General features: G+C 51.5%; 1 protein-coding gene across 2 annotated transcripts in view; it reads left to right on the top strand.

Annotated features, from left to right (window-relative positions):
* SLC38A3 (solute carrier family 38 member 3) overlaps positions 1-25,165 on the top strand; it is a 90,130-nt gene that overhangs the window by 41,825 nt on the left and 23,140 nt on the right. For both annotated transcript variants that reach the window (XM_069736026.1, XM_069736027.1), the window contains 3 exons: positions 5,757-5,830; positions 5,909-6,001; positions 6,080-6,161. In XM_069736026.1, coding sequence (XP_069592127.1) covers positions 5,757-5,830; positions 5,909-6,001; positions 6,080-6,161 — 249 coding nt within the window. The remainder of the gene's footprint in view (positions 1-5,756; positions 5,831-5,908; positions 6,002-6,079; positions 6,162-25,165) is intronic.

A 25,165-nucleotide genomic window follows, 5' to 3' on the forward strand; every position in this document is an offset into this window, starting at 1 on the left:
CTGCTCCCTATCACTGCCCATGACGCTGCTCCCTATCACTGCCCGTGACGCTGCTCCCCATCACTGCCCGTCACGCTGCTCCCTATCACTGCCCGTGACGCTGCTCCCTATCACTGCCCGTCACGCTGCTCCCTATCACTGCCCGTCACACTTCTCCCTATCACTGCCCGTGACGCTGCTCCCTATCACTGTCCGTGCCGCTGCTCCCTATCACTGCCCGTCTCGTTGCTCCCTATCACTGCCCGTGCCGCTGCTCCCTATCACTGTCTGTCACGCTGCTCCCTATCACTGCCCGTGACGCTGCTCCCTATCACTGCCCGTGCCGCTGCTCCCTATCACTGCCCGTCACGCTGCTCCCTATCACTGCCCGTCACGCTGCTCCCTATCACTGCCCGTGACGCTGCTCCCTATCACTGCCCGTGCCGCTGCTCCCTATCACTGCCCGTCACGCTGCTCCCTATCACTGCCCGTCACGCTGCTCCCTATCACTGCCCGTCACGCTGCTCCCTATCACTGCCCGTCACGCTGCTCCCTATCACTGCCCGTCATGCTGCTCCCTATCACTGCCCGTCACGCTGCTCCCTATCACTGCCCGTCACGCTGCTCCCTATCACTGTCCGTCACGCTGCTCCCTATCACTGCCCGTCACGCTGCTCCCTATCACTGTCTGTCACGCTGCTCCCCATCACTGCCCGTGACGCTGCTCCCTATCACTGCCCGTGACGCTGCTCCCTATCACTGCCCGTGACGCTGCTCCCTATCACTGCCCGTCACGCTGCTCCCTATCACTGCCCGTGACGCTGCTCCCTATCACTGCCCGTCACGCTGCTCCCTATCACTGCCCGTCACGCTGCTCCCTATCACTGCCCGTGACGCTGCTCCCTATCACTGCCCGTGACGCTGCTCCCTATCACTGCCTGTGACGCTGCTCCCTATCACTGCCTGTCACGCTGCTCCCTATCACTGCCCGTCACGCTGCTCCCTATCACTGCCCGTCACGCTGCTCCCTATCACTGCCCGTCACGCTGCTCCCTATCACTACCCGTGACGCTGCTCCCTATCACTGCCCGTCACGCTGCTCCCTATCACTGCCCGTCACGCTGCTCCCTATCACTGACCGTCACGCTGCTCCCTATCACTGCCCGTCACGCTGCTCCCTATCACTGCCTGTCACGCTGCTCCCTATCACTGCCCGTCACGCTGCTCCCTATCACTGCCCGTCACGCTGCTCCCTATCATTGCCCGTGATGCTGCTCCCTATCACTGCCTGTCACGCTGCTCCCTATCACTGCCCGTCACGCTGCTCCCTATCACTGCCCGTCACGCTGCTCCCTATCACTGCCCGTCACGCTGCTCCCTATCACTGCCCGTCACGCTGCTCCCTATCACTGCCCGTCACGCTGCTCCCTATCACTGCCTGTCACGCTGCTCCCTATCACTGCCCGTCACGATGCTCCCTATCACTGCCCGTCACGCTGCTCCCTATCACTGCCCGTGACGCTGCTCCCTATCACTGCCCGTCACGCTGCTCCCTATCACTGCCCGTGACGCTGCTCCCTATCACTGCCTGTCACGCTGCTCCCTATCACTGCCCGTCACGCTGCTCCCTATCACTGCCCGTCACGCTGCTCCCTATCACTGCCTGTCACGCTGCTCCCTATCACTGCCCGTCACGCTGCTCCCTATCACTGCCCGTCACGCTGCTCCCTATCATTGCCCGTCACGCTGCTCCCTATCACTGCCTGTCACGCTGCTCCCTATCACTGCCCGTCACGCTGCTCCCTATCACTGCCCGTCACGCTGCTCCCTATCACTGCCCGTCACGCTGCTCCCTATCACTGCCCGTCACGCTGCTCCCTATCACTGCCCGTCACGCTGCTCCCTATCACTGCCCGTGACGCTGCTCCCTATCACTGCCTGTCACGCTGCTCCCTATCACTGCCCGTCACGCTGCTCCCTATCACTGCCCGTCACGTTGCTCCCTATCACTGCCCGTCACGCTGCTCCCTATCACTGCCCGTCACGCTGCTCCCTATCACTGCCCGTGACGCTGCTCCCTATCACTGCCCGTCACGCTGCTCCCTATCACTGCCCGTGACGCTGCTCCCTATCACTGCCCGTGCCGCTGCTCCCTATCACTGCCCGTCACGCTGCTCCCTATCACTGCCTGTCACGCTGCTCCCTATCATTGCCCGTGATGCTGCTCCCTATCACTGCCCGTGCCGCTGCTCCCTATGACTGCCCGTCACGCTGCTCCCTATCACTGCCCGTCACGCTGCTCCCTATCATTGCCCGTGATGCTGCTCCCTATCACTGCCTGTCACGCTGCTCCCTATCACTGTCCGTCACGCTGCTCCCTATCACTGTCCGTCACGCTGCTCCCTATCACTGCCCGTCACGCTGCTCCCTATCACTGCCCGTCACGCTGCTCCCTATCATTGCCCGTGATGCTGCTCCCTATCACTGCCTGTCACGCTGCTCCCTATCACTGTCCGTCACGCTGCTCCCTATCACTGTCCGTCACGCTGCTCCCTATCACTGCCCGTCACGCTGCTCCCTATCATTGCCCGTGATGCTGCTCCCTATCACTGCCCGTCACGCTGCTCCCTATCACTGTCCGTCACGCTGCTCCCTATCACTGCCCGTCACTCTGCTCCCTATCATTGCCCGTGATGCTGCTCCCTATCACTGCCCGTCACGCTGCTCCCTATCACTGCCCGTCACGCTGCTCCCTATCATTGCCCGTGATGCTGCTCCCTATCACTGCCTGTCACGCTGCTCCCTATCACTGCCCGTCACGCTGCTCCCTATCATTGCCCGTGATGCTGCTCCCTATCACTGCCTGTCACGCTGCTCCCTATCACTGCCCGTCACGCTGCTCCCTATCATTGCCCGTGATGCTGCTCCCTATCACTGCCTGTCACGCTGCTCCCTATCACTGCCCGTCACGCTGCTCCCTATCACTGCCCGTGATGCTGCTCCCTATCATTGCCCGTCACGCTGCTCCCTATCACTGCCCGTGATGCTGCTCCCTATCACTGCCCGTCACGCTGCTCCCTATCATTGCCCGTCACTCTGTGCCCCCTTGTCTGGGAGTCTCTCTCTGTGGGGAAGACCCTCCTGATGCAGTCACAATGCAGCATGGAGACGGCTCCGGGGAGCAGGATGGAGCGAGGTTCATGATTCTGTCATCGGTCATTAATAAGTCTGATGTCAATACCCGGCCCAACCACGCGGAGCCAAGCGCCATCCCCGCACTGATCAGACATGAATCTGATCTGTGGACACAGGACTGAAGCCGATGGCAGGGTGGCAGAACGGATAAGGGGCAGCAATGCAAAGGGTGAGGCTATCAAATGGTGCCCTGGTACCTTGTGTACGGTAACGTCGTCAGATGGTGGTGTAAGCTTCCATTGGCATAACTAGTTCGATTGGGCCCCGTTGAAAAATTTGGACCTCTGCCCCCAACTGCATATATGTCATATGTATGCACCCTTGTAGTGTTTTAGATCCTATAAAGACATACGTATTCACCCCCATTTATTGACCTTCCCAATTCTGGGCATCAAGCTATAATATTTGCTTCCCCTATCCTTGTATAGTGCCCCTCCACCATCCTGGTATAATGTCCCTCCCCCATCCTGGTATGATGTCCCTCCCCCATCCTGGTATAATGATCCCTCATCCTGGTATAATGTCCCCTTCCCTCTCATCCTGGTATAATGTCCCTCCCTATCCTGGTATAATGTCCCCTTCCCCCTCATCTTGGTACAATGTCCCCTTCCCCCTCATCCTGGTATAATGCCCCCATCCTGGTATAATGTCCCCTTCCCCCTCATGCTGGTATAATGTTCCTCCCCATCCTGGTATAATGTCCTTCCCGCATCCTGGTATAATGTCCCTCCCGATCCTGGTATAATGTCCCCTTCCCCCTCATCCTGGTATAATGCCCCCATCCTGGTATAATGCTCCTCCCCCATCCTGGTATAATGTCCCTCCCCATCCTGGTATAATGCTCCTCCCCCATCCTGGTATAATGTCCCTCCCCATCCTGGTATAATGCTCCTCCCCATCCTGGTATAATGTCCCCTTCCCCCTCATGCTGGTATAATGTTCCTCTCCATCCTGGTATAATGTCCTTCCTGCATCCTGGTATAATGTCCCTCCCCATCCTGGTATAATGTCCCCTTCCCCCTCATCCTGGTATAATGCCCCCATCCTGGTATAATGCTCCTCCCCCATCCTGGTATAATGCTCCTCCCCCATCCTGGTATAATGCTCTTCCCCCATCCTGGTATAATGTCCCTCCCCATCCTGGTATAATGACCCCATCCTGGTATAATGTCCCCTTCCCCCTCATCCTGGTATAATGTCCCTCCTGCATCCTGGTATAATGTCCCTGCCCCATCCTGGTATAATGTCCCCTTCCCCCCTCATCCTGGTATAATGTTCCTCCCCCATCCTGGTATAATGTCCCCTTCCCCCTCATCCTGGTATAATGCCCTCTTCCTGGTATAATGCTCCTCCCTCATCCTGGTATAATGTCCCTCCCCATCCTGGTATAATGTCCCTCCCCATCCTGGTATAATGTCCCCTTCCCCCCCATCCTGGTATAATGCCCCCATCCTGGTATAATGCCCCCATCCTGGTATAATGCTCCTCCCCCATCCTGGTATAATGTCCCTCCCCATCCTGGTATAATGCTCCTCCCCCATCCTGGTATAATGTCCCTCCCCATCCTGGTATAATGTCCCCTTCCCCCTCATCCTGGTATAATGCCCCCATCCTGGTATAATGCTCCTCCCCCATCCTGGTATAATGTCCCCTTCCCCCTCATCCTGGTATAATGCTCCTCCCCCATCCTGGTATAATGTCCCTCCCCATCCTGGTATAATGTCCCCTTCCCCCTCATCCTGGTATAATGTCCCTCCCCCATCCTGGTATAATGTCCCTCCCCATCCTGGTATAATGTCCCCTTCCCCCTCATCCTGGTATAATGCTCCTCCCCCATCCTGGTATAATGTCCCTCCCCATCCTGGTATAATGCCCCCATCCGCGATCGTTGCGCCCCTGTACGGTCCTCAGATGGTGCGCTGTTGGGTTGGCTCGGGTTTAGAGACGTGCTGTTGTTTGGTCGGAGCGTGGTTGCTGAGGGGTCTGGTGATGTAAGGCCGGGATTCTTCATGTGTCCTCGTACTGTGGACCCCAGAATGTGTGAGGGAGATTTGTGGTGGCATCAGGACACCGTGTTTCTGTCGGAGCGGTGTACACCTGGCTGCTGCACTGCGGGGCCTCTGCAGGGTTCGGGTCACAGTTTTCCTTTTATCTCCTGGCCGCTTTCTCAGTGCCAGCTGTACTTTCCCACAGTTCAGGGACAGAAACATAATCTGGCGGCACTAACGTCGCGCAGGCGCCGCTCGTCTCCGCTCTTCATCCTGAGAGTCTGGAATATCCCCCTTTATGACTGGAGGTACCTGAGGACGAGCAGCGGTCTACACATGCCGAGTGTTCCTCCTCCTTAATCTGAAGATCTGCAGCCATCACTCTGCCCTTGTTCTGCTCCCAGCTGATGGCTTTGTTACAGTGTGTCAGTATTAAGAGCTCTGACTCCCTGTAACGCTCCGCGTCCCTGCGAGTAGCCCCTGACACCAATTGACCCTGAGCTCGGCGGTTTGCCTCCATGCTGGGCAGATGTCCGGGTACGTCTGACACCGCGGCGCCGGCTCCTAACTGGCTCTTCTTTCTCCATCTTGCAGGTTCCTCCTCACGGCCGTGGCTCTGCTGTCCACCTACTCCATCCACTTGCTGCTCAAGTCCTCGGGCATTGTAGGTGAGTGTGGCCTCTGATGCCCCTCCGCCATAGTCTCGGCCCATGACCTGGCGAGTAATCGCCTCCTGTGTGTTGCAGGGATACGAGCCTATGAGCAGTTGGGGTACAAAGCCTTCGGGACCCCTGGAAAGTTGGCGGCTGCCATTGCTATAACTCTGCAGAACATTGGAGGTGAGTAGTGCAGAGGTCGCTGTGACATTGTGCAGACGAGCGCTCGCGCACCTCACACCGTTCTCTGTCTCTCCGTAGCCATGTCCAGCTACCTGTACATCGTGAAATCCGAGCTTCCCCTGGTCATCCAGACGTTCCTGAACCTGCCAGAGAAGACCACGTAAGTCACGCTGCCGGCCTCAGGGTCTGTAATGCTGCAGCTGCTGAAAACATCGAGACCCGGTGCCGAGACCCTGACATCCACAGCGACCACATTCAGGATATCGGCCCCTTTACCTCTGAGTGCACATGGTCACAGTGATTCTGTGTAGACCCTGTGGTCTCACCAGTTCGCATTCGGCACCAGTCACGCATGATCTCTTGGGACTGGTTTCCCCGGCAGGCAGATGTGTCCTCTGCCGGAGACACGTGCTGCACAGTGACTGCTCTCGGTGCTTCATGTTTCATTCTCTCCGTTCTTTCTGCAGAGTCGCTTTTAATTAGAGGATTTTTTGGCGACTCTGAGATCTCTCAACACCTTCCCTCAAACCCAAGAGCTGCAGATTGCTGGCCAGCCCCAACCACTCCACCGCCCCCCTAAAAATAAATAACCCTCAGCACGTCCGCCTGTCCTCAAAGCTTCTCTTATTGCAAGTGACCAGAATGGATCCCACTCCTCAGCCTGCAAATCTCACCGTGCCCCATATCTGTCTGTCCCGCCAGAGCGATAGGTTGTATGTATGACAAGGGAGGTGACATTGTATCAGCAGAGATAATACAAGGCTGCCTTGTTACTTTTGTATTAGCGGATGTTGTGTTGTGCATGGTACATTGTATCCACGGGTGTTGTGAATGTTACATTGTATAAGTGAGTGCTGCGTTATGGATGATACAATGTAACATCCACAACACAACACTCGCTTATACAATGTAACATCGACAACACTGATGCAATGTAACAACTACAACACCTGCTGATACAATGTAACATCCACAACACAACACTCGTTCATACGATGTAACATCCACAACCCTCACTGATACAATGTAACATCCACAACATAAAACTTGCTTATGCAATGTAACCTTTACAACACAACACCCGCAGATACAATGTAACATCAACATCACCCGCTGATACAATGTAACATCCACAACATAAAACTCGCTTATGCAATGTAATACCCACAACACAACACCCGATGATATAATGTGTCATCCACAACACAACACCCGATGATACAATGTAACATCCACTACACCAGCGGATACAATGTAACATATGTTGTGTTGTGGATGTTACATTGTATCAGCGGTTGTGGATGTTACATTGTATCAGCGGGTGTTGTGGATGCTGCATTGTATCAGCGGGTGTTGTGAATGTTACATTGTATCAGCAGGTGTTGTGGATGTTACATTGTATCAGCGGGTGTTGTGGATGTTACATTGTATCAGCGGTTGTGGATGTTACATTGTATCAGCGGGTGTTGTGGATGCTGCATTGTATCAGCGGGTGTTGTGGATGTTACATTGTATCAGCGAGTGTTGTGGATGTTACATTGTATCAGCGGGTGTTGTGGATGTTACATTGTACCAGCGGGTCTTGTGGATGTTACAGTGTATCAGCGGTTGTTGTGGATGTTACATTGTATCAGCGGGTGTGGTGGATGCTGCATTGTATCAGCGGGTGTTGTGGATGCTGCATTGTATCAGCGGGTGTTGTGGATGTTACATTGTATCAGCGGGTGTTGTGGATGTTACATTGTATCAGTGGTTGTGAATGTTACATTGTATCAGCGGGTGTTGTGGATGTTACATTGTATCAGCGGGTGTTGTGGATGTTACATTGTATCAGCGAGTGTTGTGGATGTTACATTGTATCAGCGGGTGTTGTGGATGTTACATTGTACCAGCGGGTGTTGTGGATGTTACATTGTATCAGCGGGTGTTGTGGATGTTACGTTGTATCAGCGGGTGTTGTGAATGTTACATTGTATCAGCGGTTGTGAATGTTGCATTGTATCAGCGGGTGTTGTGGATGTTACATTGTATCAGCGGTTGTGAATGTTACATTGTATCAGCGGGTGTTGTGGATGTTACATTGTAACAGCGAGTGTTGTGGATGTTACATTGTATCAGCGGGTGTTGTGGATGTTACATTGTAACAGCGAGTGTTGTGGATGTTGCATTGTATCAGCGGGTGTTGTGGATGTTACATTGTATCAGCGGGTGTTGTGGATGTTACATTGTATCAGCGGGTGTTGTGGATGTTACATTGTATCAGCGGGTGTTGTGGATGTTACATTGTATCAGCGAGTGTTGTGGATGTTACATTGTATCAGCGAGTGTTGTGGATGTTATATTGTAACAGCGAGTGTTGTGGATGTTACATTGTATCAGCGGGTGTTGTGGATGTTACATTGTATCAGCGAGTGTTGTGGATGTTACATTGTATCAGCGAGTGTTGTGGATGTTACATTGTATCAGCGAGTGTTGTGGATGTTACATTGTATCAGCGGGTGTTGTGGATGTTACATTGTATCAGCGGGTGTTGTGGATGTTACATTGTATCAGCGAGTGTTGTGGATGTTACATTGTATCAGCGAGTGTTGTGGATGTTATATTGTAACAGCGAGTGTTGTGGATGTTACATTGTATCAGCGGGTGTTGTGGATGTTACATTGTATCAGCGAGTGTTGTGGATATTACATTGTATCAGCGAGTGTTGTGGATGTTACATTGTATCAGCGAGTGTTGTGGATGTTATATTGTAACAGCGAGTGTTGTGGATGTTACATTGTATCAGCGGGTGTTGTGGATGTTACATTGTATCAGCGGATGTTGTGGATGTTACATTGTATCAGCGAGTGTTGTGGATGTTACATTGTATCAGCGGGTGTTGTGGATGTTACATTGTATCAGCGGGTGTTGTGGATGTTACATTGTATCAGCGGGTGTTGTGGATGTTACATTGTATCAGCGAGTGTTGTGGATGTTACATTGTAACAGCGAGTGTTGTGGATGTTACATTGTATCAGCGGGTGTTGTGGATGTTACATTGTATCAGCGGATGTTGTGGATGTTACATTGTATCAGCGAGTGTTGTGGATGTTACATTGTATCAGCGGGTGTTGTGGATGTTACATTGTATCAGCGGGTGTTGTGGATGTTACATTGTATCAGCGAGTGTTGTGGATGTTACATTGTATCAGCGAGTGTTGTGGATGTTACATTGTATCAGTGAGTGTTGTGGATGTTACATTATATCAGCGAGTGTTGTGGATGTTACATTGTATCAGCGGATGTTGTGGATGTTACATTGTATCAGTGAGTGTTGTGGATGTTACATTGTATCAGTGGGTGTTGTGGATGTTACATTGTATCAGCGAGTGTTGTGGATGTTACATTGTATCAGCGGGTGTTGTGGATGTTACGTTGTATCAGCGGGTGTTGTGGATGTTACATTGTATCAGTGGGTGTTGTGGATGTTACATTGTATCAGCGGGTGTTGTGGATGTTACATTGTATCAGCGGGTGTTGTGGATGTTACATTGTATCAGCGGGTGTTGTGGATGTTACGTTGTATCAGCGGGTGTTGTGGATGTTACGTTGTATCAGCGGGTGTTGTGGATGTTACGTTGTATCAGCGGGTGTTGTGGATGTTACGTTGTATCAGCGGGTGTTGTGGATGTTACGTTGTATCAGCGGGTGTTGTGGATGTTACATTGTATCAGCGGGTGTTGTGGATGTTACATTGTATCAGCGAGTGTTGTGGATGTAACATTGTATCAGCGAGTGTTGTGGATGTTACATTGTATCAGCGAGTGTTGCATTGTCTGCACTTCAGCACCAATAATTCTATTGGGCTTGGTATTATGTGAGGTTTTCTGTCCCATCTTTTTGCCTTCCTGAAATCATATCTTGCCCCCTCCCTCACCTCATCCCCATTCTTGTCCTCCGCACAGTGTGCACATGAGTTTTGCACAGTGTGATAGTTGTGAATGGTTTGTTGTATGATTCGTAACTGGTCGCCCCCAATGAGCATTTTCTTGGTGAGATCCAGTTATGCTGTCCAGTCTGTACTAACTCACAGCACCTAAAAATAACGAGACATGAGACGGGGAGAAGTGGAAAATTACAGAGAAGCTGGCAGGCACCCATGGGGGCGGGGGAGTGCCCGAGTTACGCCCAGTTAGTGGCTGCCCCCTGTCCTGACACCATGTGTGTGCCCAAAGTCACGGTGGGGCCTGGCCACAATGTACAAGTACCCCCCAATGATTTAGCATGTCACCTTTTCACATCCAATCATATCAAAGAGTTTATCTTCGATGTGCGCCCCAAACCCCTCACCTGTCACATAGCGTCACTGTCTGCCTGTGTATAGGATCCCCGTCATACTGTATACGGTATGTATGCCTTGTTTCTGTGTATATTGGTCACACTGTATGTACAGCTGTATTATTCGGTATACTGGTCACACTGTATGTACAGCCGTGTTTCTCTGTATACTGGTCACACTGTATATAATCACAAGAAATCCAGTATACTGTGCCAAGTAAAAGATATAGTCTTTATTAAGGTAAGCTAAACAAAGTTTAGACAAATATGGTACAAAGCGAATCAAAGAATTCAATAAGACAACTCAGGTCACTACTTTAACCAAAGTGTGGGGAAACACCCACATGACCAAGAAACCCTATATATGTAGTGCTTAGTATACTTGTATCATGTAGTCCCATAGACTGCGCTATATTAGCTGTATACTACGTGCTCATGAGACCAAAATAACATCTATTAACTAATAGCACTTACATTAGGGTGGTCCGTTGCGTGTGGTGATCCCCAAAGCACCCCAACGCGTGTTTCGTCCCTTCGTCCCTCCTGACATGTACAGTTGTTACTCCATATACTGGTCATACTGTATCTACAGCCGTGTTACTCCACATACTGGTCATACTGTATGTACAGCCGTGTTACTCCATATAATGGTCATACTATATGTACAGCCGTGTTACTCCACATACTGGTCATACTATATGTACAGCCGTGTTACTCCACATACTGGTCATACTATATGTACAGCTGTGTTACTCCATATACTGGTCATACTGTATGTACAGCCGTGTTACTCCATATACTGGTCATACTATATGTACAGCCGTGTTACTCAGTATACTGGTCATACTGTATGTACAGCCGTGTTACTCAGTATACTGGTCATACTGTATGTACAGCCGTGTTACTCCATATACTGGTCATACTGTATGTACAGCCGTGTTACTCCATATACTGGTCATACTATATGTACAGCCGTGTTACTCAGTATACTGGTCATACTGTATGTACAGCCGTGTTACTCAGTATACTGGTTATACTGTATGTACAGCTGTGTTACTCCATATACTGGTCATACTATATGTACAGCCGTGTTACTCCATATACTGGTCATACTATATGTACAGCCGTGTTACTCAGTATACTGGTCATACTATACGTACAGCCGTGTTACTCCATATACTGGTCATACTGTATGTACAGCCGTGTTACTCCATATACTGGTCATACTATATGTACAGCCGTGTTACTCAGTATACTGGTCATACTGTATGTACAGCCGTGTTACTCCACATACTGGTCATACTGTATGTACAGCCGTGTTACTCAGTATACTGGTCATACTGTATGTACAGCCGTGTTACTCCATATACTGGTCATACTATATGTACAGCCGTGTTACTCCATATACTGGTCATACTATATGTACAGCCGTGTTACTCAGTATACTGGTCATACTATACGTACAGCCGTGTTACTCAGTATACTGGTCATACTATACGTACAGCTGTGTTACTCCATATACTGGTCATACTATATGTACAGCCGTGTTACTCCACATACTGGTCATACTATATGTACAGCCGTGTTACTCCATATACTGGTCATACTATATGTACAGCCGTGTTACTCAGTATACTGGTCATACTATACGTACAGCCGTGTTACTCCATATACTGGTCATACTGTATGTACAGCCGTGTTACTCCATATACTGGTCATACTATATGTACAGCCGTGTTACTCAGTATACTGGTCATACTGTATGTACAGCCGTGTTACTCCACATACTGGTCATACTGTATGTACAGCCGTGTTACTCAGTATACTGGTCATACTGTATGTACAGCCGTGTTACTCCACATACTGGTCATACTATATGTACAGCCGTGTTACTCAGTATACTGGTCATACTGTATGTACAGCTGTGTTACTCCATATACTGGTCATACTATATGTACAGCCGTGTTACTCCACATACTGGTCATACTATATGTACAGCCGTGTTACTCCATATACTGGTCATACTGTATGTACAGCCGTGTTACTCCATATAATGGTCATACTATATGTACAGCCATGTTACTCCATATACTGGTCATACTGTATGTACAGCTGTGTTACTCCATATACTGGTCATACTATATGTACAGCCGTGTTACTCCACATACTGGTCATACTATATGTACAGCCGTGTTACTCAGTATACTGGTCATACTGTATGTACAGCTGTGTTACTCCATATACTGGTCATACTATATGTACAGCCGTGTTACTCCATATACTGGTCATATTGTATGTACAGCCGTGTTACTCAGTATACTGGTCATACTGTATGTACAGCCGTGTTACTCCACATACTGGTCATACTGTATGTACAGCCGTGTTACTCAGTATACTGGTCATACTGTATGTACAGCCGTGTTACTCCACATACTGGTCATACTATATGTACAGCCGTGTTACTCAGTATACTGGTCATACTGTATGTACAGCTGTGTTACTCCATATACTGGTCATACTATATGTACAGCCGTGTTACTCCACATACTGGTCATACTATATGTACAGCCGTGTTACTCCATATACTGGTCATACTGTATGTACAGCCGTGTTACTCCACATACTGGTCATACTGTATGTACAGCCGTGTTACTCCATATAATGGTCATACTATATGTACAGCCATGTTACTCCATATACTGGTCATACTGTATGTACAGCCGTGTTACTCCATATACTGGTCATACTATATGTACAGCCGTGTTACTCAGTATACTGGTCATACTGTATGTACAGCCGTGTTACTCAGTATACTGGTCATACTGTATGTACAGCTGTGTTACTCCATATACTGGTCATACTATATGTACAGCCGTGTTACTCCACATACTGGTCATACTATATGTACAGCCGTGTTACTCAGTATACTGGTCATACTGTATGTACAGCTGTGTTACTCCATATACTGGTCATACTATATGTACAGCCGTGTTACTCCACATACTGGTCATACTGTATGTACAGCCGTGTTACTCCATATACTGGTCATACTATATGTACAGCCGTGTTACTCCATATAATGGTCATACTGTATGTACAGCTGTGTTACTCCATATACTGGTCATACTATATGTACAGCCGTGTTACTCCACATACTGGTCATACTATATGTACCGCCGTGTTACTCAGTATACTGGTTATACTGTATATACAGGTATACTGGTCATACTGTATGTACAGCCGTGTTACTCCACATACTGGTCATACTGTATGTACAGCCGTGTTACTCCACATACTGGTCATACTATATGTACAGCCGTGTTACTCAGTATACTGGTTATACTGTATATACAGGTATACTGGTCATACTGTATGTACAGCCGTGTTACTCCACATACTGGTCATACTGTATGTACAGCCGTGTTACTCCACATACTGGTCATACTGTATGTACAGCCGTGTTACTCCATATACTGGTCATACTATATGTACAGCCGTGTTACTCCATATACTGGTCAGACTGTATGTACAGCCGTGTTACTCCACATACTGGTCATACTGTATGTACAGCCGTGTTACTCCACATACTGGTCATACTATATGTACAGCCGTGTTACTCCACATACTGGTCATACTATATGTACAGCCGTGTTACTCCACATACTGGTCATACTATATGTACAGCCGTGTTACTCCACATACTGGTCATACTATATGTACAGCCGTGTTACTCAGTATACTGGTTATACTGTATATACAGGTATACTGGTCATACTGTATGTACAGCCGTGTTACTCCACATACTGGTCATACTATATGTACAGCCGTGTTACTCAGTATACTGGTCATACTGTTTGTACAGCTGTGTTACTCCATATACTGGTCATACTATATGTACAGCCGTGTTACTCCACATACTGGTCATACTGTATGTACAGCCGTGTTACTCAGTATACTGGTCATACTGTATGTACAGCCGTGTTACTCCATATAATGGTCATACTGTATGTACAGCCGTGTTACTCCACATACTGGTCATACTATATGTACAGCCGTGTTACTCAGTATACTGGTTATACTGTATATACAGGTATACTGGTCATACTGTATGTACAGCCGTGTTACTCCACATACTGGTCATACTGTATGTACAGCCGTGTTACTCCACATACTGGTCATACTATATGTACAGCCATGTTACTCCATATACTGGTCATACTATATGTACAGCCGTGTTACTCCATATACTGGTCAGACTGTATGTACAGCCGTGTTACTCCACATACTGGTCATACTGTATGTACAGCCGTGTTACTCCATATACTGGTCATACTATATGTACAGCCGTGTTACTCCACATACTGGTCATACTATATGTACAGCCGTGTTACTCCACATACTGGTCATACTATATGTACAGCCGTGTTACTCCATATACTGGTCATACTATATGTACAGCCGTGTTACTCCACATACTGGTCATACTATATGTACAGCCGTGTTACTCCACATACTGGTCATACTATATGTACAGCCGTGTTACTCCATATACTGGTCATACTATACGTACAGCCGTGTTACTCCATATACTGGTCATACTGTATGTACAGCCGTGTTACTCCATATACTGGTCATACTGTATGTACAGCCGTGTTACTCCATATACTGGTCATACTATATGTACAGCCGTGTTACTCCACATACTGGTCATACTATACGTACAGCCGTGTTACTCCATATACTGGTCATACTATACGTACAGCCGTGTTACTCCATATACTGGTCATACTGTATGTACAGCCGTGTTACTCCACATACTGGTCATACTATATGTACAGCCGTGTTACTCCACATACTGGTCATACTATATGTACAGCCGTGTTACTCCATATACTGGTCATACTGTATGTACAGCCGTGTTACTCAGTATACTGGTCATACTATACGTACAGCCGTGTTACTCCATATACTGGTCATACTGTATGTACAGCCGTGTTACTCAGTATACTGGTCATACTACAGGTCCTTCTCAAAAAATTAGCATATAGTGTTAAATTTCATTATTTCCCATAATGTAATGATTACAATTAAACTTTCATATATTATAGATTCATTATCCACCAACTGAAATTTGTCAGGTCTTTTATTGTTTTAATACTGAAGATTTTGGCATACAACTCCTGATAATCCAAAAAACCTGTCTCAATAAATTAGCATATTTCACCCATCCAATCAAATAAAAGTGTTTTTTAATAACAAACAAAAAAAACATCAAATAATAATGTTCAGTTATGCACTCAATACTTGGTGGGGAATCCTTTGGCAGAAATGACTGCTTCAATGCGGCGTGGCATGGAGGCAATCAGCCTGTGACACTGCTGAGATGTTATGGAGGCCCAGGATGCTTCAATAGCCGCCTTAAGCTCATCCAGAGTGTTGGGTCTTGCGTCTCTCAACTTTCTCTTCACAATATCCCACAGATTCTCTATGGGGTTCAGGTCAGGAGAGTTGGCAGGCCAATTGAGCACAGTAATACCATGGTCAGTAAACCATTTACCAGTGGTTTTGGCACTGTGAGCAGGTGCCAGGTCGTGCTGAAAAATGAAATCTTCATCTCCATAAAGCATTTCAGCCGATGGAAGCATGAAGTGCTCCAAAATCTCCTGATAGCTAGCTGCATTGACCCTGCCCTTGATGAAACACAGTGGACCAACACCAGCAGCTGACATGGCACCCCACACCATCACTGACTGTGGGTACTTGACACTGGACTTCAGGCATTTTGGCATTCCCTTCTCCCCAGTCTTCCTCCAGACTCTGGCACCTTGATTTCCGAATGACATGCAAAATTTGCTTTCATCAGAAAAAAGTACTTGGGACCACTTAGCAACAGTCCAGTGCTGCTTCTCTGTAGCCCAGGTCAGGCGCCTCTGCCGCTGTTTATGGTTCAAAAGTGGCTTTACCTGGGGAATGCGGCACCTGTAGCCCATTTCCTGCACACGCCTGTGCACGGTGGCTCTGGATGTTTCCACACCAGACTCAGTCCACTGCTTCCTCAGGTTCCCCAAGGTCTGGAATCGGTCCTTCTCCACAATCTTCCTCAGGGTCCGGTCTCCTCTTCTCGTTGTACAGCGTTTTCTGCCACATTGTTTCCTTCCAACAGACTTACCATTGAGGTGCCTTGATACAGCACTCTGGGAACAGCCTATTTGTTGAGAAATTTCTTTCTGGGTCTTACCCTCTTGCTTGAGGGTGTCAATGATGGCCTTCTTGACATCTGTCAGGTCGCTAGTAGTGTTGAGCGATACCTTCCGATATCGGAAAGTATCGGTATCGGATAGGATCGGCCGATATTCAAAAAATATCGGATATCGCCGATACCGATACCCGATCCCAATGCAAGTCAATGGGACCAAAATATCGGTATTAAAATAAACCCTTTCTTGCCTTGTAGGTTCATTCTACATGAAGGAAAACAACTAAGAATAATGCCAGATGTATTTGGGGAGGTGGCGGAGACATTAAAGGCAATGAGGTTTATCCCAATCAAATAGAATAGCATGTTTTTTTTTTTTTTTAAGACGTTCGGAGTGACAAAGATATTGACTATGTACATTTTTTTTTTTTTGTCAGATATTGATGTTTCACTATTCCACGCCCTTCCCCTTCTTTTTTTTCTTTTTTTTTTTCTTTTCCCACACTTTCATCTTCATCATCATCAGCATCTTTGACATCAACTTCTTCTTCACCTTATTCATCTTCTTCTTCATCCTTTACCTTTTTTTTTTATTACATTCTTCATATTCATTTTATTCAACTATTATTATTCTTCCTATTCTACATATTCTTTTTATTCCACTGATATTATTCTTCCTATTCTACTTCTTCATCATATTCTCATTTGTGACAGGCATTCCCGTAGTTGTTATCTATAAAAGTTGGAAGATTACACCTTCCGTTCTGCCAGTCACAAAAGTTACATTTGTCCGCGTTCAGTTTGGCCTGCAGCATCAGGCTTTATCCAGGGGCACCACGAGGAGGAACGGACTCACCCCCATACACTGCTTAGTCTTCTTCTGCATATAATTTAGATAATATCTTTTGCTCTGATATTAAGTCTTATGCTTAATGTTCTTCTGCTCTTTGTTCTGCAGCCTCTTGTTCTTCTGCTTCTCGGTCTTTCATGTCGTCGTCTCCAGGGTCGTCGTCTACAGTGTCGTCATCTCCGCCGTCGTCGTCTCAGCCGTCGTCGTCTCCGCCGTCGTCGTCTCCGCCGTCGTCGTCTCCGCCGTCGTCGTCGTCGTCATCGGGGTGGTCTTCCGGGTCGTCGTCGTCGTCATCGGGGTGGTCTTCCGGGTCGTCGACTTTAGGGTCTTCAACTTGGAAATGTAGCAGAAGGTACAAGAAGGCTGAGAAAATGCCAAGAACCAGCTGATGGAACTGGAACTCGGATGGCTACCCGAAGGTTCAAGAGCCTATGGAACTACCGAGGACCAGCTGACGTTACTGGAACCCGGTTACTAAGCAGGAGGTACCCGTGCTAAAAAGCACTACCAAGGACCGCCTGACGTTGGCGGAACTCGGATACCCAGAAGGAGGCACCTAAGCCAAAGGCTCTGCCCGGAACCAGCTGACGGTACTGGAACCAGGATGGGGAGCAGAAGGTACAAGAGCAAAAGACACTGCCGAGAACCAGCTGACGGTACTGGAACCCGGATGGGTAGCCGAAGGTCCAAGAGCCAATGGAACTACCGAGGACCAGCTGACGTTACTGGAACCCGGTTACTAAGCAGGAGGTACCCGTGCCTGAAAGCACTACCAAGGACCACCTGACGTTGGTGGAACTTGGATACCCAGAAGGAGGCACCTAAGCCAAAGGCTCTGCCCGGAACCAGCTGACGTTACTGGAACCAGGATGGGGAGCAGAAGGTACAAGAGCAAAAGACACTGCCGAGAACCAGCTGACGGTGCTGGAACCAGGTGGTGGACCTGAAGGCCCACAGGAGAGGAGAGAACAGCTAGGCCGCGAGGCAGCCGCAGTTACCGAACCCCAACAGTCCTACAGGGGGAGCTGGGCCTACTGGCACTACAGAACCAGCCTTGACTACCAGTTCACGCAGCCCACATAGGAAGCTCCAAAACTGGAGGCACCCTGGAGTTGGCTAACCCGACAGCACCACGACGGGGCAAGCATAGGCGTCTCAGTGAGCTTGACACAACCCGGAAACAGCTGACGGTGCTGAAACCAGGCTTGGCACGAGGGAGTACCTGTGACAAGAACACTGCCGAGAACCAGCTGGCGGTGCTAGAACCCAGATGCGTTGCCCCAGTGTGCAAGAGCCAATGGCACCGAGGACCAGCTGGCGGTGCTGGAACCCGGTTACTAAGCTGTAGGTGCCCGCGCTTAAAAGCACTACCAAGGACCGCCTGGCATTGGCGGAACTCGGATACCCAGGAGGAGGCACCTAAGCCAAAGGCTCGGCCTGGAACCAGCTGACGGTGCTGGAACCAGGTGGTGGACCCGAAGGTCCACAGGAGAGGAGAGAACAGCTAGGCCGCGAGGCAGCCGCAGTTACCGAACCCCAACAGTCCTACAGGGGGAGCTGGGCCTACTGGCACTACAGAACCAGCCTTGACTACCAGTTCACGCAGCCCACATAGGAAGCTCCTAAACTGGAGGCACCCTGGAGTTGGCTAACCCGACAGCACCACGACGGGGCAAGCATAGGCGTCTCAGTGAGCTTGACACAACCCGGAAACAGCTGACGGTGCTGAAACCAGGCTTGGCACGAGGGAGTACCTGTGACAAGAACACTGCCGAGAACCAGCTGGCGGTGCTGGAACCCAGATGCGTTGCCCCAGTGTGCAAGAGCCAATGGCACCGAGGACCAGCTGGCGGTGCTGGAACCCGGTTACTAAGCTGTAGGTGCCCGCGCTTAAAAGCACTACCAAGGACCGCCTGGCGTTGGCGGAACTCGGATACCCAGGAGGAGGCACCTAAGCCAAAGGCTCGGCCTGGAACCAGCTGACGGTGCTGGAACCAGGTGGTGGACCCGAAGGTCCACAGGAGAGGAGAGAACAGCTAGGCCGCGAGGCAGCCGCAGTTACCGAACCCCAACAGTCCTACAGGGGGAGCTGGGCCTACTGGCACTACAAAACCAGCCTTGACTACCAGTTCACGCAGCCCACATAGGAAGCTCCAAAACTGGAGGCACCCTGGAGTTGGCTAACCCGACCGCAACACGACGGGGCAAGCATAGGCGTCTCAGTGAGCTTGACACAACCCGGAAACAGCTGACGGTGCTGAAACCAGGCTTGGCACGAGGGAGTACCTGTGACAAGAACACTGCCGAGAACCAGCTGGCGGTGCTGGAACCCAGATGCGTTGCCCCAGTGTGCAAGAGCCAATGGCACCGAGGACCAGCTGGCGGTGCTGGAACCCGGTTACTAAGCTGTAGGTGCCCGCGCTTAAAAGCACTACCAAGGACCGCCTGGCGTTGGCGGAACTCGGATACCCAGGAGGAGGCACCTAAGCCAAAGGCTCGGCCTGGAACCAGCTGACGGTGCTGGAACCAGGTGGTGGACCCGAAGGTCCACAGGAGAGGAGAGAACAGCTAGGCCGCGAGGCAGCCGCAGTTACCGAACCCCAACAGTCCTACAGGGGGAGCTGGGCCTACTGGCACTACAGAACCAGCCTTGACTACCAGTTCACGCAGCCCACATAGGAAGCTCCTAAACTGGAGGCACCCTGGAGTTGGCTAACCCGACAGCACCACGACGGGGCAAGCATAGGCGTCTCAGTGAGCTTGACACAACCCGGAAACAGCTGACGGTGCTGAAACCTGGCTTGGCACGAGGGAGTACCTGTGACAAGAACACTGCCGAGAACCAGCTGGCGGTGCTGGAACCCAGATGCGTTGCCCCAGTGTGCAAGAGCCAATGGCACGACCGAGGACCAGCTGGCGGTGCTGGAACCCGGTTACTAAGCTGTAGGTGCCCGTGCTTAAAAGCACTACCAAGGACCGCCTGACGTTGGCGGAACTCGGATACCCAGGAGGAGGCACCTAAGCCAAAGGCTCGGCCCGGAACCAGCTGACGGTGCTGGAACCAGGTGGTGGACCCCAAGGCCCACAGGAGAGGAGAGAACAGCTAGGCCGCGAGGCAGCCGCAGTTACCGAACCCCAACAGTCCTACAGGGGGAGCTGGGCCTACTGGCACTACAGAACCAGCCTTGACTACCAGTTCACGCAGCCCACATAGGAAGCTCCTAAACTGGAGGCACCCTGGAGTTGGCTAACCCGACCGCAACACGACGGGGCAAGCATAGGCGTCTCAGTGAGCTTGACACAACCCGGAAACAGCTGACGGTGCTGAAACCAGGCTTGGCACGAGGGAGTACCTGTGACAAAAACACTGCCGAGAACCAGCTGGCGGTGCTGGAACCCAGATGCGTTGCCCCAGTGTGCAAGAGCCAATGGCACCGAGGACCAGCTGGCGGTGCTGGAACCCGATTACTAAGCTGTAGGTGCCCGCACTTAAAAGCACTACCAAGGACCGCCTGGCGTTGGCGGAACTCGGATACCCAGGAGGAGGCACCTAAGCCAAAGGCTCGGCCTGGAACCAGCTGACGGTGCTGGAACCAGGTGGTGGACCCGAAGGTCCACAGGAGAGGAGAGAACAGCTAGGCCGCGAGGCAGCCGCAGTTACCGAACCCCAACAGTCCTACAGGGGGAGCTGGGCCTACTGGCACTACAGAACCAGCCTTGACTACCAGTTCACGCAGCCCACATAGGAAGCTCCTAAACTGGAGGCACCCTGGAGTTGGCTAACCCGACAGCACCACGACGGGGCAAGCATAGGCGTCTTAGTGAGCTTGACACTACCCGGAAACAGCTGACGGTGCTGGAACCAGGTTTGGCACGAGGGAGTACCAGTGACAAAAACACTGCCGAGAACCAGCTGGCGGTGCTGGAACCCAGATGTGTTGCCCCAGTGTGCAAGAGCCAATGGCACCGAGGACCAGCTGGCGGTGCTGGAACCCGGTTACTAAGCTGTAGGTGCCCGCGCTTAAAAGCACTACCAAGGACCGCCTGGCGTTGGCGGAACTCGGATACCCAGGAGGAGGCACCTAAGCCAAAGGCTCGGCCTGGAACCAGCTGACGGTGCTGGAACCAGGTGGTGGACCCGAAGGTCCACAGGAGAGGAGAGAACAGCTAGGCCGCGAGGCAGCCGCAGTTACCGAACCCCAACAGTCCTACAGGGGGAGCTGGGCCTACTGGCACTACAGAACCAGCCTTGACTACCAGTTCACACAGCCCACATAGGAAGCTCCTAAACTGGAGGCACCCTGGAGTTGGCTAACCCGACAGCACCACGACGGGGCAAGCATAGGCGTCTCAGTGAGCTTGACACAACCCGGAAACAGCTGACGGTGCTGAAACCAGGCTTGGCACGAGGGAGTACCTGTGACAAGAACACTGCCGAGAACCAGCTGGCGGTGCTGGAACCCAGATGCGTTGCCCCAGTGTGCAAGAGCCAATGGCACCGAGGACCAGCTGGCGGTGCTGGAACCCGGTTACTAAGCTGTAGGTGCCCGCGCTTAAAAGCACTACCAAGGACCGCCTGGCGTTGGCGGAACTCGGATACCCAGGAGGAGGCACCTAAGCCAAAGGCTCGGCCTGGAACCAGCTGACGGTGCTGGAACCAGGTGGTGGACCCGAAGGTCCACAGGAGAGGAGAGAACAGCTAGGCCGCGAGGCAGCCGCAGTTACCGAACCCCAACAGTCCTACAGGGGGAGCTGGGCCTACTGGCACTACAAAACCAGCCTTGACTACCAGTTCACGCAGCCCACATAGGAAGCTCCAAAACTGGAGGCACCCTGGAGTTGGCTAACCCGACCGCAACACGACGGGGCAAGCATAGGCGTCTCAGTGAGCTTGACACAACCCGGAAACAGCTGACGGTGCTGAAACCAGGCTTGGCACGAGGGAGTACCTGTGACAAGAACACTGCCGAGAACCAGCTGGCGGTGCTGGAACCCAGATGCGTTGCCCCAGTGTGCAAGAGCCAATGGCACCGAGGACCAGCTGGCGGTGCTGGAACCCGGTTACTAAGCTGTAGGTGCCCGCGCTTAAAAGCACTACCAAGGACCGCCTGGCGTTGGCGGAACTCGGATACCCAGGAGGAGGCACCTAAGCCAAAGGCTCGGCCTGGAACCAGCTGACGGTGCTGGAACCAGGTGGTGGACCCGAAGGTCCACAGGAGAGGAGAGAACAGCTAGGCCGCGAGGCAGCCGCAGTTACCGAACCCCAACAGTCCTACAGGGGGAGCTGGGCCTACTGGCACTACAGAACCAGCCTTGACTACCAGTTCACGCAGCCCACATAGGAAGCTCCTAAACTGGAGGCACCCTGGAGTTGGCTAACCCGACAGCACCACGACGGGGCAAGCATAGGCGTCTCAGTGAGCTTGACACAACCCGGAAACAGCTGACGGTGCTGAAACCTGGCTTGGCACGAGGGAGTACCTGTGACAAGAACACTGCCGAGAACCAGCTGGCGGTGCTGGAACCCAGATGCGTTGCCCCAGTGTGCAAGAGCCAATGGCACGACCGAGGACCAGCTGGCGGTGCTGGAACCCGGTTACTAAGCTGTAGGTGCCCGTGCTTAAAAGCACTACCAAGGACCGCCTGACGTTGGCGGAACTCGGATACCCAGGAGGAGGCACCTAAGCCAAAGGCTCGGCCCGGAACCAGCTGACGGTGCTGGAACCAGGTGGTGGACCCCAAGGCCCACAGGAGAGGAGAGAACAGCTAGGCCGCGAGGCAGCCGCAGTTACCGAACCCCAACAGTCCTACAGGGGGAGCTGGGCCTACTGGCACTACAGAACCAGCCTTGACTACCAGTTCACGCAGCCCACATAGGAAGCTCCTAAACTGGAGGCACCCTGGAGTTGGCTAACCCGACCGCAACACGACGGGGCAAGCATAGGCGTCTCAGTGAGCTTGACACAACCCGGAAACAGCTGACGGTGCTGAAACCAGGCTTGGCACGAGGGAGTACCTGTGACAAAAACACTGCCGAGAACCAGCTGGCGGTGCTGGAACCCAGATGCGTTGCCCCAGTGTGCAAGAGCCAATGGCACCGAGGACCAGCTGGCGGTGCTGGAACCCGATTACTAAGCTGTAGGTGCCCGCACTTAAAAGCACTACCAAGGACCGCCTGGCGTTGGCGGAACTCGGATACCCAGGAGGAGGCACCTAAGCCAAAGGCTCGGCCTGGAACCAGCTGACGGTGCTGGAACCAGGTGGTGGACCCGAAGGTCCACAGGAGAGGAGAGAACAGCTAGGCCGCGAGGCAGCCGCAGTTACCGAACCCCAACAGTCCTACAGGGGGAGCTGGGCCTACTGGCACTACAGAACCAGCCTTGACTACCAGTTCACGCAGCCCACATAGGAAGCTCCTAAACTGGAGGCACCCTGGAGTTGGCTAACCCGACAGCACCACGACGGGGCAAGCATAGGCGTCTCAGTGAGCTTGACACTACCCGGAAACAGCTGACGGTGCTGGAACCAGGTTTGGCACGAGGGAGTACCAGTGACAAAAACACTGCCGAGAACCAGCTGGCGGTGCTGGAACCCAGATGCGTTGCCCCAGTGTGCAAGAGCCAATGGCACCGAGGACCAGCTGGCGGTGCTGGAACCCGGTTACTAAGCTGTAGGTGCCCGCGCTTAAAAGCACTACCAAGGACCGCCTGGCGTTGGCGGAACTCGGATACCCAGGAGGAGGCACCTAAGCCAAAGGCTCGGCCTGGAACCAGCTGACGGTGCTGGAACCAGGTGGTGGACCCGAAGGTCCACAGGAGAGGAGAGAACAGCTAGGCCGCGAGGCAGCCGCAGTTACCGAACCCCAACAGTCCTACAGGGGGAGCTGGGCCTACTGGCACTACAGAACCAGCCTTGACTACCAGTTCACACAGCCCACATAGGAAGCTCCTAAACTGGAGGCACCCTGGAGTTGGCTAACCCGACAGCACCACGACGGGGCAAGCATAGGCGTCTCAGTGAGCTTGACACTACCCGGAAACAGCTGACGGTGCTGGAACCAGGTTTGGCACGAGGGAGTACCAGTGACAAAAACACTGCCGAGAACCAGCTGGCGGTGCTGGAACCCAGATGCGTTGCCTATTAAAGATTGTCTTCCTAGAGCCCCAACTAGCGGTGCTGGAGCAAAGGGTAAGCAGGGGGAGCAGAGTGTAGGCCGAAGCCTGCACTGGAGGCAGCTTTGTGTCAGCGTTGCGTTTGCTGGACACGATGCCGGCTACACAGCGGGGGAACAGCTGGCGGTGCTGAACCCCACTAACACAATGGCGGGTGTTTTTCTCTGTGCAGCTAGCACTTGCGGGCAAAAACTTGCGATGTTAGAGCCCGTGGTGAAGCAGGAGGAGGAGGAGAGGAGCAGAGTGTAGGCCGAAGCCTAGTTGAACCAATTTCAAAGGAAACCTTTAACCCCCCCTCAGGTGTTACAAACTACAAGAGACACACCTTGTGCAGTATTAATGCTGCACAAGTGAAAGGTTGCTCTATTAATTTGTCTACTTGCACACGCTGAATGAAAGACGTACACGTACAACTGTAGTGGATGCGTGACTTGGCTTTTTTAGGAGACGCAGCACAGGTGTCCCAAATAACGCCTTGGTGCTTGGCGCAGCTTCCTGAGCGTTGTTATTTGCTGTACAGGAGTCTGCGCTCTTGTGTTATCCCTTGGCAATGCCCTGTTAGAGCTGCCCGTCTTATGACCTCATTTCATGTTGGCCGGTGCGGTTAACGATGGCCATAAATCCCAGAC

The sequence above is a fragment of the Ranitomeya imitator genome, chromosome 8 (assembly GCF_032444005.1).
Source record: "Ranitomeya imitator isolate aRanImi1 chromosome 8, aRanImi1.pri, whole genome shotgun sequence".
Taxonomy (NCBI): Eukaryota; Metazoa; Chordata; class Amphibia; order Anura; family Dendrobatidae; genus Ranitomeya; species Ranitomeya imitator.